The sequence below is a fragment of the Polypterus senegalus genome, chromosome 4 (assembly GCF_016835505.1).
Source record: "Polypterus senegalus isolate Bchr_013 chromosome 4, ASM1683550v1, whole genome shotgun sequence".
NCBI classification, from domain to species: domain Eukaryota; kingdom Metazoa; phylum Chordata; class Cladistia; order Polypteriformes; family Polypteridae; genus Polypterus; species Polypterus senegalus.
In genome coordinates, this window is record NC_053157.1 from 114,814,204 (window position 1) to 114,830,301 (window position 16,098).

The window sequence follows — 16,098 nt, forward strand, 5'->3', positions numbered from 1 at the left end:
TGTTTTCTTGGCACACTTTAGGCCCCTTAGTGCCAATTGGGCATCGTTTAAATGCCACGGGCTACCTGAGCATTGTTTCTGACCATGTCCATCCCTTCATGACCACCATGTACCCATCCTCTGATGGCTACTTCCAGCAGGATAATGCACCATGTCACAAAGCTCGAATCATTTCAAATTGGTTTCTTGAACATGACAATGAGTTCACTGTACTAAAATGGCCCCCACAGTCACCAGATCTCAACCCAATAGAGCATCTTTGGGATGTGGTGGAACGGGAGCTTCGTGCCCTGGATGTGCATCCCACAAATCTCCATCAACTGCAAGATGCTATCCTATCAATATGGGCCAACATTTCTAAAGAATGCTTTCAGCACCTTGTTGAATCAATGCCACGCAGAATTAAGGCAGTTCTGAAGGCGAAAGGGGGTCAAACACCGTATTAGTATGGTGTTCCTAATAATCCTTTAGGTGAGTGTGTGTCTGTCTGTCTGTCTGTCTGTCAACCTTAATATTCTGTGAGAGAAGACTATGATCCACAATGTTTTGTGTTGTACTGTTTAACCCAGCTTTCTACCTGGCAAGATCTACTACAGAAATCATGAATTCAAGTCTGTCTGTAAAGTCTATATTTAGGTTTTCTTTTCCCTCAGTATGCTAATATTGGTGCAATGCCTGATTTCTATATGGGGGTGCATAAATTAATGTGTGCATTACAGAATAACACAGGGTCCAAACTCAAGAACCAGCAAAATTTTAACATCTGGTTGGCAGGCTGTTTCCTTGCTGACTAGAATAAAAATGCTGGTCATTCAAGAGTTGCTTGAAATTAACCTTAATGATTTCCAGGCTATGCCTGCTTGCCAGGTTTTCAACATGTCTTTAGCAAAAACTGCTGTTGAAGCTGAATTTGGATGTACAGGTTTTCTAAATTTCATACATCTGTGAAAGAAGCTGCTGCTATATATATTTACACTGAAAAGGAGAAGTTCTTAATGCACAAAATATGCTCCATGGCTAAGTAAAAAGCTTTGTTTGACAGGTAAAAAAGAGTGTGAATAATTTATTTGTGTCCTAATAAAACACCTTTCATGGTGTTTTAGAAAAACGCAGATTATAACAAAACTATTCATGTTATGTACACTGATTAAAGAGCTTTGAGAGCTAATGCAACTGAACTTTAAATAAATAGCCAGTGAAAAAGCATTGTTTGGGCCAGCCAAGGCCTTAATCTTACTATAGTTTAGAGTCTGTTTCACTAGTTGAAAACTTAATAATTATCCCAGCAACAAATGTCCCCGGGCGAGTAGTCCCCAAATACTCTGTAATAATGTGCAAAGCTGGTAAATATGTGTTTGCTGTTAAGGGAGGAATAATAAAATACTAAAATTTGGAAATGGACTACTTACACGAACAGTATAGTTCCATTTGAATTCCTAGTATTTTTTCTAAAATTAAATGATGTCACATTACAAAAATAGCTTCAGAGGTTTGGCATAAAATGTCACAGAATAAAATTTCAGACTCTGGTTTGTTGTTTATTAAAATTAGAGAATTAATTAATAAATAATAATAATTAAAACTAGAATCCCTAAAGCCTATGAAAATATTAATAATGCCAGGCCATCTTGAATTCCCTCACACTGCACCTCCTCATCATCACCTTTCTTTTGCAAATGTGTCAATCGGCGCAAGCAGCCTACTATCTCATCCCCCACTGAAGCAGCTGAAGTCAGATGCAAAATTCTCACTGCTGAAGTCTCTGTTTGGGAGTTAGGCATCTAGAATTGTATAGGGTAAATATATTGTTATTTGGAATGCATATATTTCGTGTGTGTTCCATGTCTACAACGATCTGTGTAAATCTAGGATGACAGGAAATGCAAACCAAGAAATGTTGAACATTTAACTAAAACAGAAACCTTTTTTCATGTTTTGGTAATAGTGATAAAATGTTGATGTGAAGTGTGTAATGTATGAAGACTGAATTCCAAATATCAAATAAACACTTTCACAAAAGTTATAACAAAGCAAGGCGCTTTTATTCAAGAATATAACCAAAGAAAAAGAAATTGTTCAATTTACATGTTGCTGTCAATGTGTAAAAACTGAAGCCCGTTTGGCTGGTGTAGAGGTAAGAACTGCTGTCTCATTATAAAGAGGTTGGTTGTTTGATCCCAGGTGTTCCCCGCATTTACTGTTTTGATTAGTGAGCTGCTATTATCATTACTATTCTATAATAAAAGCATACATTTGATTTGAGGCTGTAACAGATGGTGTAAATTTATGGTGCTTGTAAAAGATATATCTGAAGGGATATAAGCAGACACAAACGATGGTTGTCACAAAGATTTTTTTTTTTTTATTCTTGAATAAAAAGTGTTTTATTTTATATTCTAGTAATCACCTGAATGACATTAAATCTGCTTGTGCCTCTTTCACTTTCTCTCCCGCATGCACAGGCACATCCATGCAATAAAAACATCTTTTATTTGAAAATGCTATGTCATTTGAACGTGAGTTGTCAGTCTAGGGGGAGGCAGACGTCTTGGAACAGGAGCTTATCTGGTCCATGACGTCAACACCACATTGACAAAGAGAGATATAAATATATGTGACATTTTTGAATAAATTATTTTATGACATGAATAGTACATATCGGAAAACATCATGGCACAGCCACATTTTATTAATTCTTATACCTTCGTGTGGTTGTAGTCTGTGACCGTGTATGGGCAAGATTGGAAAAAAACAGTCTCCCCGTTATGGTTTGTGGTACTGAGAATGCAGAAAGAATTCTTGTTTTTGGATACATACACTGTCAGCATGGCACTGCCAGATATAAAAACACTAGTGTGGAGAATTGCTTGCGTGCTAAAGTGTCTTTAGCTGCAGGTGGAAGTTCCCATTGCACTTTATTTATTGTGCCAAGCAGAGTTGTGTTGTGGTGCAGCAGTCTATTAGCCAACGAAAGGGATGTAAAGAAGTTGTCTGTTGTTGTGGTTCTGCCTTTGTGGTCATAAAGCTTATGAAGCAGCTTGTGGACAGTCTCCGAAAGTCTTTCTCCCGTGTGACGACTGGGATCTTATCCTAAATTAGGAGTGGCATTGCACATGTACTTTGTCTCCAAATCCTCCACAGTCCAAAACTTTATGCCAAATTTGTCTGGTTTAAGATGTTTTGCAAGAAAGAACAACAGACCTTGGTTGGAAACAGTTGCTCATCACCAATAATACGTTGCCCTGGGTTGTAACTCAAAACACAGGTCTCAACAAAATGTTGCCAGATGTCTGAGATTGCAGTGAATCTGTCATTTTTCACTGGTTCTGCATGGGTGTCCTTGTTGTTAAAATGCAAGTGCCGCATGACAGTCTGATAGCGGTAACGGGGCATTGAATCTTTGATTGCAGGTACAACAAATAGTTGTGACCAGGCATCAACCACAGCATCAACTGAGAGAGAGAGAGATAAAACGCTGACTTTTACAAGTTCCATAAAGTTACACCAGCTATTACAAACTCAAATCAAATACAACTCCCAAAGAAAGTGACTTTAGCTGTGAGAATTTTGCGTCTGACTTAAGCTGCCTTGGTGGGACATAGGATATAAGGCTGCTTGTGCTGGTTGACACATTTGCAAAACAAAGGCGCTGATAAGGAGGCGCAAGGGAATTTAAGGTTTCCCAGCATTACATATATTTTTGTAGGCTTAAGGGATTGTAGTATCCACCATGTTTCAGAGCTGCTCTTTCTGTTCTCCACAACACCCAAAAAGGTTAAGGGTAAATTGTAAAAACAGGATGCAGTGATTTTTATTTACCTTTTTTTATTAAATTGATGACAAGGAATTTTAATGCTCCTTCACAGAAAAAGTTTGTATCTTGATGATGGATGTGTGTCACAGTTTCTTGAGGATGGCCTAGAGTTAAAACAGCTGGACCAAAAAATGGCAAACTCAAAATGTAAGCCCGTTCTGAAATGACGATGTGCTGGTTAGTTTTTGAAACATTTCGTGCAAGAGAAAAAGGTGCTCTAAAGAAACTCTCAAATACTGTAATTCTGCAATTAATTATGAATTCTTCTTGCCAGTTGCTATCGTAGTGACCTATTTTATGATCAGAAAGATCAGCGTCAGAGCTGTAAATGATTACTGAAATGTCATAGAATAGTTCAGGTAACTTGGTTCTTAAGGCAAAAAGCCTACTGATGCTCATGTCTGAATTTTGGGGTGACTGAATTTTGGAATGGGACAATACAAGACTAGGAACATTGTGGAATGTTCAAGAAATATTTTGAAGTGGTGTTGGTATCATCAAATAAAAGAAGGTTTCACAGATGGCTGTGTGTGGTCAATGATGGGCCCAGATGTGCCTCTTTGGGGGCTAATACATCATTAACTAATCCCATGGTTCAGGAATATTTCTTAACTAAGGCTAAGAATTTAAGGCTTTCATTTAGTGAAGTACATAAGATTTTTTTTTATACTTAAATTTTACTTGATAAAGGTTTGATTTATTTTTTGTGTGGAGGATTAAAAGAATAAAAAATATTTTTTTCACAGCCTATTTTGTATTTATTTACAAAGGGTGTCAATGTCAGTGGTGGGAAATTGGATTTTAATCACCATTAAATTATCATAGCCTAGCAGCTAAATTGTTAGATATTTATATGAGCAGTATATTGTTTTTTATATTAATTGTAGTAAATAATGGGAGATTGTACAGTTTTAGTAAACCCCTTTCTTACATTTCCATTATAACAAGTTTTAGTGTCCAGTGCTGATTTCATTATGTCGATTTGTGTTCTACAGCCCTGATTATTAATTTTAGTTCTTTCCCCACTTCCTCTGTCCAGTTGTACATCATAGAGTAATGAAAACGCTGAGGAGAAGGCCAATTATTAAAGCCTGCAGCACACAAAGTTTGCATAATACTGAAATGTGTGTAGCCCTTTTTTTCAGTGGTCACAACAGAAAAGTATAGAAAGGTGTAGATCAGGTTTGAATCTCTTGTCTATGGTGTGGAATGAAGTTTTTTTTTTTTTGCCAGAGCTTATCAAATACAGTATGACAGTGAAAGCCCTTGTAGAATGTTTTTAGTAGGTAAACAATATCTGTCTTCAAGTTTCAGGTTTTCTTGGGTGAGATCTCACTGGACTTAGGTAAAGAATACCAAAATGAAATTCAAAGACTTTCTAGTTACCAGCCTTTCTGGAATTCCCAAAAGTATATTTCTGTAATTATAGAGAGTCCACTAATGTGTTGTCAACTGTGCAATAGGAATTTTCACAATATTTTTCACTTCCTAATCCTAATCCTTGTGCACATGCAGAAAGCCCCTTCATATGAGATTAGATTTGTGAATGAAAATAGAACAAAATGAATGAGTGACAGAGGTGGGTCTTCAATTCAGAAGCATAACCCCATGTGAAGGTGCTTCCTGTTTGTGGAATATTTCATTTATTTCACAATATTTTAACAAAAAATGCATGTATTTTTCATGGTGTTATGGAATGTAAGCACATGACTGGATTACTTGATAACATGTGGATTATTAGATTTACCATCAGATTTTTTTAATGGACATTTTTGATCTTGTTGTCCAGATTTGATCACTATTAGGTTCCATTCTGTCAGAAACTTTGTCTCTACTCCACAAAAACATGAGATTAAAATTTGCTCTTGTACACCACATAGGGTAAGTAACATATAAAAAACAAAACATATCATTTTTGTGTGGAGTATTCCCTTAACCCCATTAAACAAAGTAAGGGTGATCAATTGGAATCTGGGTCAATGAAAATGGTGGTAAGTTTACTCGAGAAAATCATCAAGGAGTCTGGTGAAAGTTACAAAATGCAGTGTGTATCAGACATCAGATTTGGTCTTTGTTGTCAGGTGAATGCAGGAAAACCAACAGATGCAGGGGGTCAATGGTGCATTATGCATTCATTGATAGATAGATGGTATTTGACAAGATACCACAAAATGCGATGAGATGAATTTTGAGAAAGGTTAATGTAGAGTAATGGATAGTGTGCAGAGGGAAATTGGTGCACGAGGAAGTAAGAACATTGGTCAGGATGTCTATTACTGCTTTGTCTACGACTACCTGTGACAAGCCATTTATAGTTTCTGTTTTGGTTGCTTCTGTGGGGTGTTTAGAGAGTTTTTTCTTTTCTACTAGATCATTTTGTTCCTTTTGATTTTTGAATGTAGTGTGCTATCAAAAAACTTACCCAAGAGTATTAGAATTCAGGGCATCTCAAACTAGCTGTGTTAAACAATGTATTGACTACTGTTGATCCCAAAAGCACCAGAGCAGAATTTTGATTATTCCCAAAACATTTGAATGTTTGGTAATGGTAATTTGTTGTTTATTACTGAATAGTACAAGAATTAAATTATTAACTGTTTTGTCTGTGTTTGCATCACTGTTTAAAATATATTATCGGAAATGCATCTTGGCCAACATTGTTCCTTATTTCATTGTATATGACTCATCACCTCAGAGAGTTTGTTGGCTTTTTTAATGGATCTTTTTGAGAAAACAATTTCAATGACTTTGATTACTAGAAATTTTAGCCAGCCATGAGTTTAGTCATCTTCCTGTGTTATGACTTTGGAAAGAATGCTTATTTTGTGTCCTTGTAAGTAAACAATTCTTTTTTGAGATCTTTGTGGTTTGGCGATTTAAAAACAAAACATTTAGAAAAGAATTTGAGAATATATGTGACAAAAAAAAAACTTGTAGAATTTTTCAGATATCTAAGCACTTTACATTGAGCACAGCATGCTATGTTTATGGAATGAATAAAAAAAAGAAAAGTAAGTTTTGCCTAGGGCTGATGGTAAAATATTTCTTCTATATTAAATTCTGGGGGAGTGGGAATCAACTTTCAGCTTTGTTCATTAGAACACAGTGTATATACAGTAAAACTTCAATTATCATTACAAAATTTCGGTATAATAAAGCTAATTTCTTTTACTAAACGCATGCAGCGATATTCAGATGATGCACAGCGTACTGCATATATAACACGTTTTGTGTAACTACTGTGTGTAAAAGTTTACATGCTTTGACAAATTTAATGTATTTTCTGCAATATTTTGCATAGCAAAGAAATGGTAATAAGGGTAGTTTCAACATTTAATAATTATTCACTTTATTTCTTTACTATGTCTGAATAATGAAAGAGAAAATCAGTTTTGCATGAAATGAAGTTTAAAATTATGAAGTGCATAGAGGCTCTGTGTAGTTGGATCAGTCAACTCTATAAGACATAATTAAAAAGTCTGTACAAACCTTCTCCTCTTCAATGAATTTATTCTCAAGATACAGGAGTTGCACCAGCTAATTCCTGGTGAAGTTAGCGACTACCCTGATCACTCAATTGCATGTGTCTTTTAATTAGCGGACCTCCTCCTTCAGCAACTCTGTGTGAGCCCATTGTAACTGGCACTGCCTCCTTTCACTGGTAGCATAGTCCTTTTCTACTGCACCTGATGCTTTAAAACAGTCTTGTGACACACAGTGTGTCGCAGTCCCTGCATCAAAATGAACTCGTACAAGCTGTGCCATTATAGAAAAAAATGGATGCTATGTCTTTGGATTGAAGACATGACACAACAACTCAATCTCCAGAAATAATTCAGCAAAAGCATTGTTTGTTTAATCCTTGAACACAGTTCTTAAGCAAAGAAAACTAAAATTCACACTAGATACATTTTTAAAAAATTAATGTTATTCGCTTCAATCAGAGTTACAGTTTTTATTCATTGTGTATATGTAATGTTTGTGTATTGTAAGAACACAAACTTTCTGTTCTTGTAATTACCACGATTAGTGCATCAGTACAGACGTGGTCACTGCAGAATAAACCACTTGATAATTTTAAAGCAAGGATATTTTCTTCTTGATTCTTAGTACAGAACAGGAATTCATCGCAGCTAAGCTGAATTATTTAGGTTTACTTAATGGAGCAATAATGTTGCCATCTCTGTTGTCCGAATACAGTAATCCCTCCTCGATCGCGGGGGTTGCGTTCCAGAACCCCCCGCGATAGACGAAAATCCGCGAAGTAGAAACCATATGTTTGTGTAGTTATTTTTTATATATTTTAAGCCCTTATAAACTCTCCCACACTGTTAACATTATTAGAGCCCTCTAGACATGAAATAACACCCTTTAGTCAAAAGTTTAAACTGTCCTCTATGACAAGGCAGAGATGACAGTTCTTTCTCACAATTAAAAGAATGCAAATAGATCTTCTTCTCTTCAGGAGCAGAGAATTTCAGAGGGAGAGAGAGAGAGAGAGAGCGCTCACAAAGAAAAGCAAACAATCAAAAAATCAATACGTGTGCTTTTAAGTTTGCCGCGGCATTTTTATAGGAGCGTCAGTATCTTCTAAGCAAACAGCCTCTGTGCAAACAGCCCCTCTGCTCACATCTCCTCCGTCAGGCGCAGAGAACGTCGGAGATAGCGAGATTAAAGCAACAATCAAAAAATCAATACGTGTGCTTTTAAATATGCCGAGTGCCGCAATAAAGCGGCATTTTTTTAGAGGAGCGTCAGTATCTTTTAAGCAAACAGCCCCTCCGTCAGGCGCAGAGAATGTCAGAGAGGGTGAGATAGAGGCAGAGACAAGCAAACAATCAAGCTCCGCGCGGGATGCATATCTTATAGCATTGAGGAGTTTTAGTTAATATGTAATACATGCTCTGATTGGGTAGCTTCTAAGCCATCCGCCAATAGCGTCCCTTGTATGAAATCAACAGGGCAAACAAACTGAGGAAGCGTGTAGCATAAATTAAAAGACCCACTGTCTGCAGAAATCCGCGAACCAGCGAAAAATCTGTGATATATATTTAGATGTGCTTACATTTAAAATCCGCGATAGAGTGAAACCGCGAAAGTCGAAGTGTGATATAGCGAGGGATTACTGTATATCCTGTCAGGTTGTATGTACTCTGAATTGAGTTTGTTCCTGTAATGCAGTTTATAGCACCTAAGGCTCTCTGCACTTTTAAGTGGGATAAATGGGTCGGACACAATGGGTAGAAGAATGTTGCCATTGTTTATTTAATCATCTCATTCTTTCACAGTGATGAAGAGCGGTTTAGATACAGAGAGTATTCAGAGAGAAGCTATGAGAGGCATAGGGAAAGAGGCAGCAGGGAAAAAGAGGATCGACACAGAGAAAGAAGGCACCGGGATAAAGAGGAGAGCAGTCGGCACAAATCTTCACGAAGGTATCGTATTTCTTCAAGTTTTTTATATTTTGGAACAGGGTACATTATGTGTTGGAAATTTAGGGTGGCATTCATTCGTTGTTTTTTTTTTTTTTTTACACAATATTAGTAATTACTTACAATGCGTTCTTTAATAATGTTGCTAATTATGATAATGCATGAAACCCATAATAAGAATTAAGTTCCATTTTTGGTAAATTTACATTGTATTTTGTAGTTTGGCTAACATTTTTAGGGTTATTAATTACGTTCTTTTTAAATGTTCAAGCTTAATTCTAGGTATATGGTGTGGTGGAATGGTTTGTTGGATTTATCTTGTGGATAAAACACTGGGCATGTATTCCCAAGGGGCAGATTAATCCCCACTTTAGACTTGCTATGTAAACATGAACAAGTCCCGTATCCCGTGTGTACTCAAATAAGAAGAAAACTATTTATAGGCAAGTATTCTTTACATCTACACCTGTGTGCCCTTGTGGGGTGTTTAGTGTATACAAGGTGCTATATATGGTTGAGGCCATAAGTTTACCTACACATTGGCTAAAAACTCAATTTCCCAAATTCACTTACATCACATTATCAAACGTACACATTTTATGTCAATTAGTGTATGTATTTAATTTCCATAAGAGCTTTTTCTAAAATAATGATTAACCTCCTTAGTGTCATGTTTACTCCTGGATATGCAAGCCCAAAAGAGTTATGTGCAACAGATACATGTTAATACCAAAACATCAAAATATATACTGTATTAAAGACGTTGAGTGTCCAGTGCTGTACTGTACTGCACTGCTAGTTCATGTTCTTCGTGTGACATGTTTTGAAACATTTACCAATTTACCATTGCACAACACATTGTGCCATCCTGAATGCAACAAGTGTTTCTTTACACACTTTTCTTTTATAGATTTTTTTTCTTTTGCTTAAGCACAAGAGGGTAGCATGTCAGTGCCTGGTCCACTTCTACATATCCACTGATATGAATATTGACTGTTAACTGCATTGTGGATAGTACTTAATGGTCCAACATCTTTCTTCTACTTGATTGTATTCATTTTGCCACAAAGCTACTTTGCACGAAGGTTGACCTTCGAGCAACTAAGTTCACCAAACATTATACGGCAGTTTGGTCATACATTGCCATTTGCAGCAGTTTCAGCATCCGTGTCAACGTCTGATGAACTTTTCACATTGTCATCAGTAGTGCTTGGTTCAACTAATGGTTCAGTTTCGATTTGTTCTAAAACTGGCTTTACGTCTTTTTGTTTACATGCCATTATGTTTTGGTTGAAGGCTTCACCCCATTTATGAATAGTAAAGAGTTACCATAAAGTGACAAAACACATAGAAATATTCATGATTATTTTTCAGCGTATTATTTTATCCACTACATTTGCAGCAGAATACTGTCCTGAGTAGTATTTGGGCTTAATGATGTACACTGGATTGTAACAACTATATCTTGAGAGACATTAAGGAATAATCATCTTTAAATAGAGTTCCAAACCCAAGAGATGCCTTGGGTTAACACCAAGGAGGTTAAGTAACAGATTTATTTCAAAAGTTTATCTTTAACTTACCTGTAATTTTATGTACTGTATATACGGTCATCACAAAAAAAGAAAGTAGGCTGTAACTACACAATGTTCTGGAGACTACAAGTGGTCCTCCAATTGGAAGAGTGCCTCATATTTTGTTACTTCTTCGTAGCAGCAGTAGGCGGCGTCATGATAGTGAAGAAGGCGGTGAAGGCCATCGAAGACACAAGCACAAAAAATCCAAAAGAAGCAAAGAAGGAAAGGAAGCTAATGATGAACATGCAACTGAACAGGAGAGCACAGAAGCTGGGGCCTTGGAATAAATGGATAGTGTTCCACGATGTTGAAGTAACCGGAATTCTTTATAAGTGCCAGCTAGTTTCTTATTCTTTAATGTTCTCTGCAATATACTAAATTGTATAAATAGATTGTTTGTTGTTTGGTGCATTAAGCACTAAGATGTTAATTTGTTGAATAAAAAAAAGCAAGTTTTGAATTTTTGATAATAGGTTGTGTACAGGCATTCTTGATTCCTTTATTGTTTCCAGCCAACCCTTCAGTATTTCTTTTAAAGTTTTTTATTTGTTTTTACCAAAGATACCATGTGATATTACACAAGTTTGAGCATGTAAAACAATTGGAAAAGACAGACCAAGATAAATAATTCTCCTACTGCTGACGTCCACAAATACATGGCAGAGAAATGTTTTCATTCTTAGTATGAAAAGTAGTAAGGCCTCCATCATAACCATTTTCTCCACATATTATGAACACATTTAATAGTTTGTAGAACAATGTTGCAACCCTGATGGAAAAGAAAAGAGTTTATATGCCAAATACTGGTTTTTATAATATTAGAAGAGCATTTCTGAGATGACCCTATTCCTCTCCATTAAATAAATGCCAGCACTTGAAACAATTTCACATAGCAACATTTATATAAATGAGTCCATGTAAGTACATACTCTTAACAACGTAGATTTTAATTGGCAATATATAGTGTATCCCAGTCTTTCATCTGAATGTTGGATAGTGTTAGTTCCTCAAAGGCTGCAGAATGTGTTTTGTTGGTTGCATTTTGTTTCTTTGAGAGGCAGTCACATTAAGATTGTTTTAGAACCTTTTGGGAGAACTGCACACACAAGGAAATGTAAACTGTTCTTTGGGTTTTTGAAGCTAACCCAGGTAGAATTTCCAATATCTTAAACTGATGGGTTTTTTCTGCTGTTTATAGCAGACTGCCTGGCCAGGACACAATTGTCAATGTGATTCGTCCTCTTAGTTCCTTCAACATTCTCACAAGCGAGCTGTGAGTCATTTCTGATGTACTTTTCCCATTCACTTCCAGCAACATGTCACCACACCTAGAATTTAAAAAAATAAAAGCATTAAAAGTTGCAGTCCTTATTCAGTAAAAGAATAACTATTAGGAGACTGGTTGTTTATTTATAATGGAGATCATTACTTCCGTCTAGTGGTTAAGGTGCTGAGCAGTAACCCATAAAAAAAGCTGTTGCTGTACTCTACGGCACTAAATAAAGAAATATTTTAAAAGGCTGATGATTAATACAGAAACAAAACATCAACAGTTACGTGTCGTATACTTTAACTACACCATTTACAGCAGATGCATGTGAGTTTACTACGGGTGGTGGCCAGTCTGTCATGTTGTTCTTGCATTTAAGCCCCATTTGACTTCATTTACTGTAATGCAGATGTCTGCCTTCCCGGTGTGGGACTGACATTTAAGAGTATTGAGCACATGCCAGTGAGTGAACTTTATTCTGATGATCAGTGGCACGTGGTCAAAGTGTAGATGAAACCGTGAGAAAATTCTCGATGACCTCTGATCAAAATGTGTGTAGAGGTTCAAGTGAAAATTGATCATGAATTGAATGTGTATGTGTGTAACTGAGTGGCCGTTAGATAGAATGGGTATTCTTTCATTCTGAGGATCGGTGCCCCCAGCTCACCTATCTGGTATACTTGGACACTGGCATGTGCGTCAACCCTTTAAATGGCTTACACTCCAGCCAGTCACCACTGGGGCTTCATTGCCCAACTGTCATTCCTTCGCAATGATCAGCAGGGGAGACCTGCCCCTGGAAAGCAAGTCCCACAGGACCAACTCCCTACCGCCATTGCCTGTTATCCACTGCACTGGCTTGCGTTCCCATATCGCTGTTCTTTCAACCACTCACCATAGACTGTCCTGATTTCTCTTTTGTTCTTTTTCTGTTCTTTCTCTCTCTAACTCAGGCTCCAGTTACACTTCAGCAGGCACAGGTGCCTAATTTTGCACCCCAGAGCACTAATGAGGAAATCCGCGAAACTGTGCACATCTGCACATGAACATGAGCTCCACCAGTTCCCACATCAACACCCCTGGGGTGCTCTTTTACGCTACCACACACGTGCCTGTGGCCACCTGGAAGCCTGAGTGCACTGTTTTTAAATAAATCAACCCACACCAGTATGGACCTCTCTCTCTCTCAGCACAAGTACAGTAGCTGTATGAAAAAAAGAGGTGAAGGCACCTAGAGATGTTACTGATAATGCAGATTAAGTAAGACTAGGACAACAAAATGGTTAGTTTTTAAAACCCATGTATTGAATAATACTGCTTGCACTAATCAATCAGTACAGTATTTAAATGTTCTGTATGTAAGTTTTTGAATTCAAACTCCTGTGTCAACCCTACCTTATTCTGCCATCATTGTAAGCTGGGGTTCCTTCTACAACAGACCTAATAAAAAAGATTTGACTGCCATTCATTTCTGAATATCCTCCGACAATGCTAAATCCAAGGCTCCCAGAAGTACTTCTTCGTAATACGATATCCTTGCAACAGTAAAGGTATCTGCAAAAGAAAACATACTGGCTGTTATTTTAAAGACTGGCCCCATTTTTTTTTTCAGTCCAAAGTGGATATTTTCAAATTCTTGTAGCTCGATGGTAAAAGCAGCCTCTATTAAAGACCTTTCAAACACCAGTTTCGTCTGGACATGGCGTACTTTTGCTCCTAGCTGTACATTTTTCTCTTTGCATAGGCCTGTTAGGCAAATGCTTATGAAACCTTGGAAATAAATCATAAAGTTCAATAATGACAGACTCATTTAAAGGAATTATTAGAGCTTATTTCTGCTCTTTTGTTGTTTGCTTGTTTTAACTTTGCATTGTATGAAGAGAATTAATATGCATACAAACTAATGAAGTAGAACCAAATGTAAAGCTTTAAACTACTAAAACAATGTAAGTAAATGGCTCTGAGTGAGTTAGAAAAGCAGCCAGAAAAGCAGCCATAATTACTTTTAGTGTATCTGTAAAGAAGAAGGCTAGAGACAAGTTTTGGGTAGTGTAGCCTTCATCACATTTGACCTTCTCTAAGCTCATTTTTTTTCATTGTGGGAGTAACCGTTTTATTTTTTTTCCTTTCACCCTACTAATTTTGGGACTTTTTCATAGTTTTGCTACCAAAAGAACTACGCAAAATGAAAATCATTTGTAATCTGTACAAACTCTTTCTTCCTGTCTGGATTATATACAGTTGCTGCTCTTGATGAATTTCATATTAGGCTTCACCAGCCAGTCAACTCTATATATTGGATATTTTGATTATTTGTCTCGAATCTTTTAGCTTGTTTTGACAGTAGACATTATCACTGCTGCTTTTCATTCAAACCAATTTCTAATTCAGGAGTTTCCTCTTGATTAGATATTAAAGGGGTTTCAAATTTTGTGTTCAATTTAGCAATTCAGAAATCACAAACTTTTCATTTTTTGACAAAATCATAATGACTAGATTGATTAGCCTCCTTTAGGCTGAAATTTTGTTGGTCTTTTTGATGGTAAAGAATGAAAAAGTTATACTGAATGTCGTTTGAGGCTTGCATCGCTTCTTGAGGTCTGCTTGAAGAAACACAGAGAAAGTTGTTTCCAGGCATTTCTAGCAAGGTGAATAATAAACTTCCCAGTGACAGACACTGGTTGGTTTATTGAATTGAAACAATATTCTGTTAAAGTTACATAAACTGTGACCACACCATGACAACTGCTGGACCACGGACATGCTGGAGCACCATCTACCCTGACCAGCTCATCCCTGTCACTTTTGAGTCATGGTTTTCCATAATTTATGGCCTCCAGTCATCTCAGCCCTCTCTGGAAACACTTGGACAGTAGAACAAGCCTGTGAACTGAACACCTGAGCTAACAAGGACACACAGCACATCCTGACTGCCATAGGAACATTTGGTCTGCTGTTATTTAAGGGAGTGCCTAACATGGATAATTTCCTGAAATTTTTTTTTTATACAAGCTAAGTATAAAATTGTGTTGTGATTGATTTATTATTGTGCTGGTTGTGTTTTTTTTTTTGCCATTTTCACTTTGAGACAGTACTGTCGGCGGAATAATCTTTTCTTCATGTGATTCCCAACTATAAGCAAGTTGCAGGAGGTCACACCCTGTAAACCGAAGGGTACAGTACACTATCCATGCAGCTAGGCCCACAGAGAGAAACTCTCATCTCCTTAATGATCATTAGGAGAGCTAACAGACAGTTTGTTTAAAACTAAAAGTATGTAGGTAACTGCTTCTCTGTCATGATTCATAATGCCACCTTGCCAGCAAATTATGTATGTTCTGTCTTAATCATTCTGCTTGGTAAACCCTGCTGCCAAAGAGGCTTTTTTTAAAATACCGAATTAAGAGTGTGAATATTTATACGAATGAGAGATTTTAGTTTTTGATTTTTAACATTCGAATCCCTGAAGCCTACGAAAAAAATCGTAATCCAGGTCACCTTAAATTCCTTTCCACCTCTCATCGTCAGCATCTTTGTCTCGCAAATGTGTCGATCGGCACTGACAGCAGGCAGCCTGCTCACTCATCCCCTACCGACAGAGCTGAAATCTCTTTATCTGACAGTGAAGTGTTTGAAATTGTATAGGGTAAATAATATATCGTTATTTGGAATACATACATTTCATGTGTGTTCCATGTCTACAACGATCTGTATAAATGTAGGATGACAGGAAATGCGAGGCAAGAAATGTTCAACACATAACTAAAACAGAAAATTTTTCATCTTACTGTAATGATGGCAAAATGCAGATGTGAAGTGTATAATGTTGAACATGGTGTGTTTCCGCCCCCCCACCCCCCGATCTTGCCCAGTCTCCACGTTATGGTGCTTGGTACTGGGAATGCAGACAGACTTCTTTTTGGACGCATACACCGTCAGCACAGCCCTACTGCCAGGTCTAAACAGCAGCGTGGAGAGTTGGTTGCGTACTGAAGTGAATTTAGC

General features: G+C 37.1%; 2 protein-coding genes across 9 annotated transcripts in view; one reads left to right on the plus strand and one right to left on the minus strand.

Moving 5' to 3' along the window:
* fip1l1a (FIP1 like 1a (S. cerevisiae)) overlaps positions 1-11,293 on the plus strand; it is a 97,953-nt gene extending 86,660 nt beyond the window's left edge. The window contains exons 16-17 of one of the 2 annotated variants that reach the window (XM_039751202.1): positions 9,103-9,249; positions 10,960-11,293. In XM_039751202.1, the coding sequence (XP_039607136.1) occupies positions 9,103-9,249; positions 10,960-11,110 (298 nt within the window). In that variant the 3' untranslated portion in view covers positions 11,111-11,293. The remainder of the gene's footprint in view (positions 1-9,102; positions 9,250-10,959) is intronic. The other variant, XM_039751203.1, reaches the window with a different exon arrangement.
* Positions 11,294-11,300: 7 nt separating this feature from the next.
* Positions 11,301-16,098, minus strand: part of lnx1 (ligand of numb-protein X 1) — a 279,852-nt gene continuing 275,054 nt past the window's right edge. For all 7 annotated transcript variants that reach the window (XM_039751199.1, XM_039751196.1, XM_039751197.1 and 4 more), the window contains 2 exons: positions 13,489-13,647; positions 11,301-12,151 (listed from right to left, as the gene is read on the minus strand). In XM_039751199.1, coding sequence (XP_039607133.1) covers positions 12,016-12,151; positions 13,489-13,647 — 295 coding nt within the window. In that variant the 3' untranslated portion in view covers positions 11,301-12,015. The remainder of the gene's footprint in view (positions 12,152-13,488; positions 13,648-16,098) is intronic.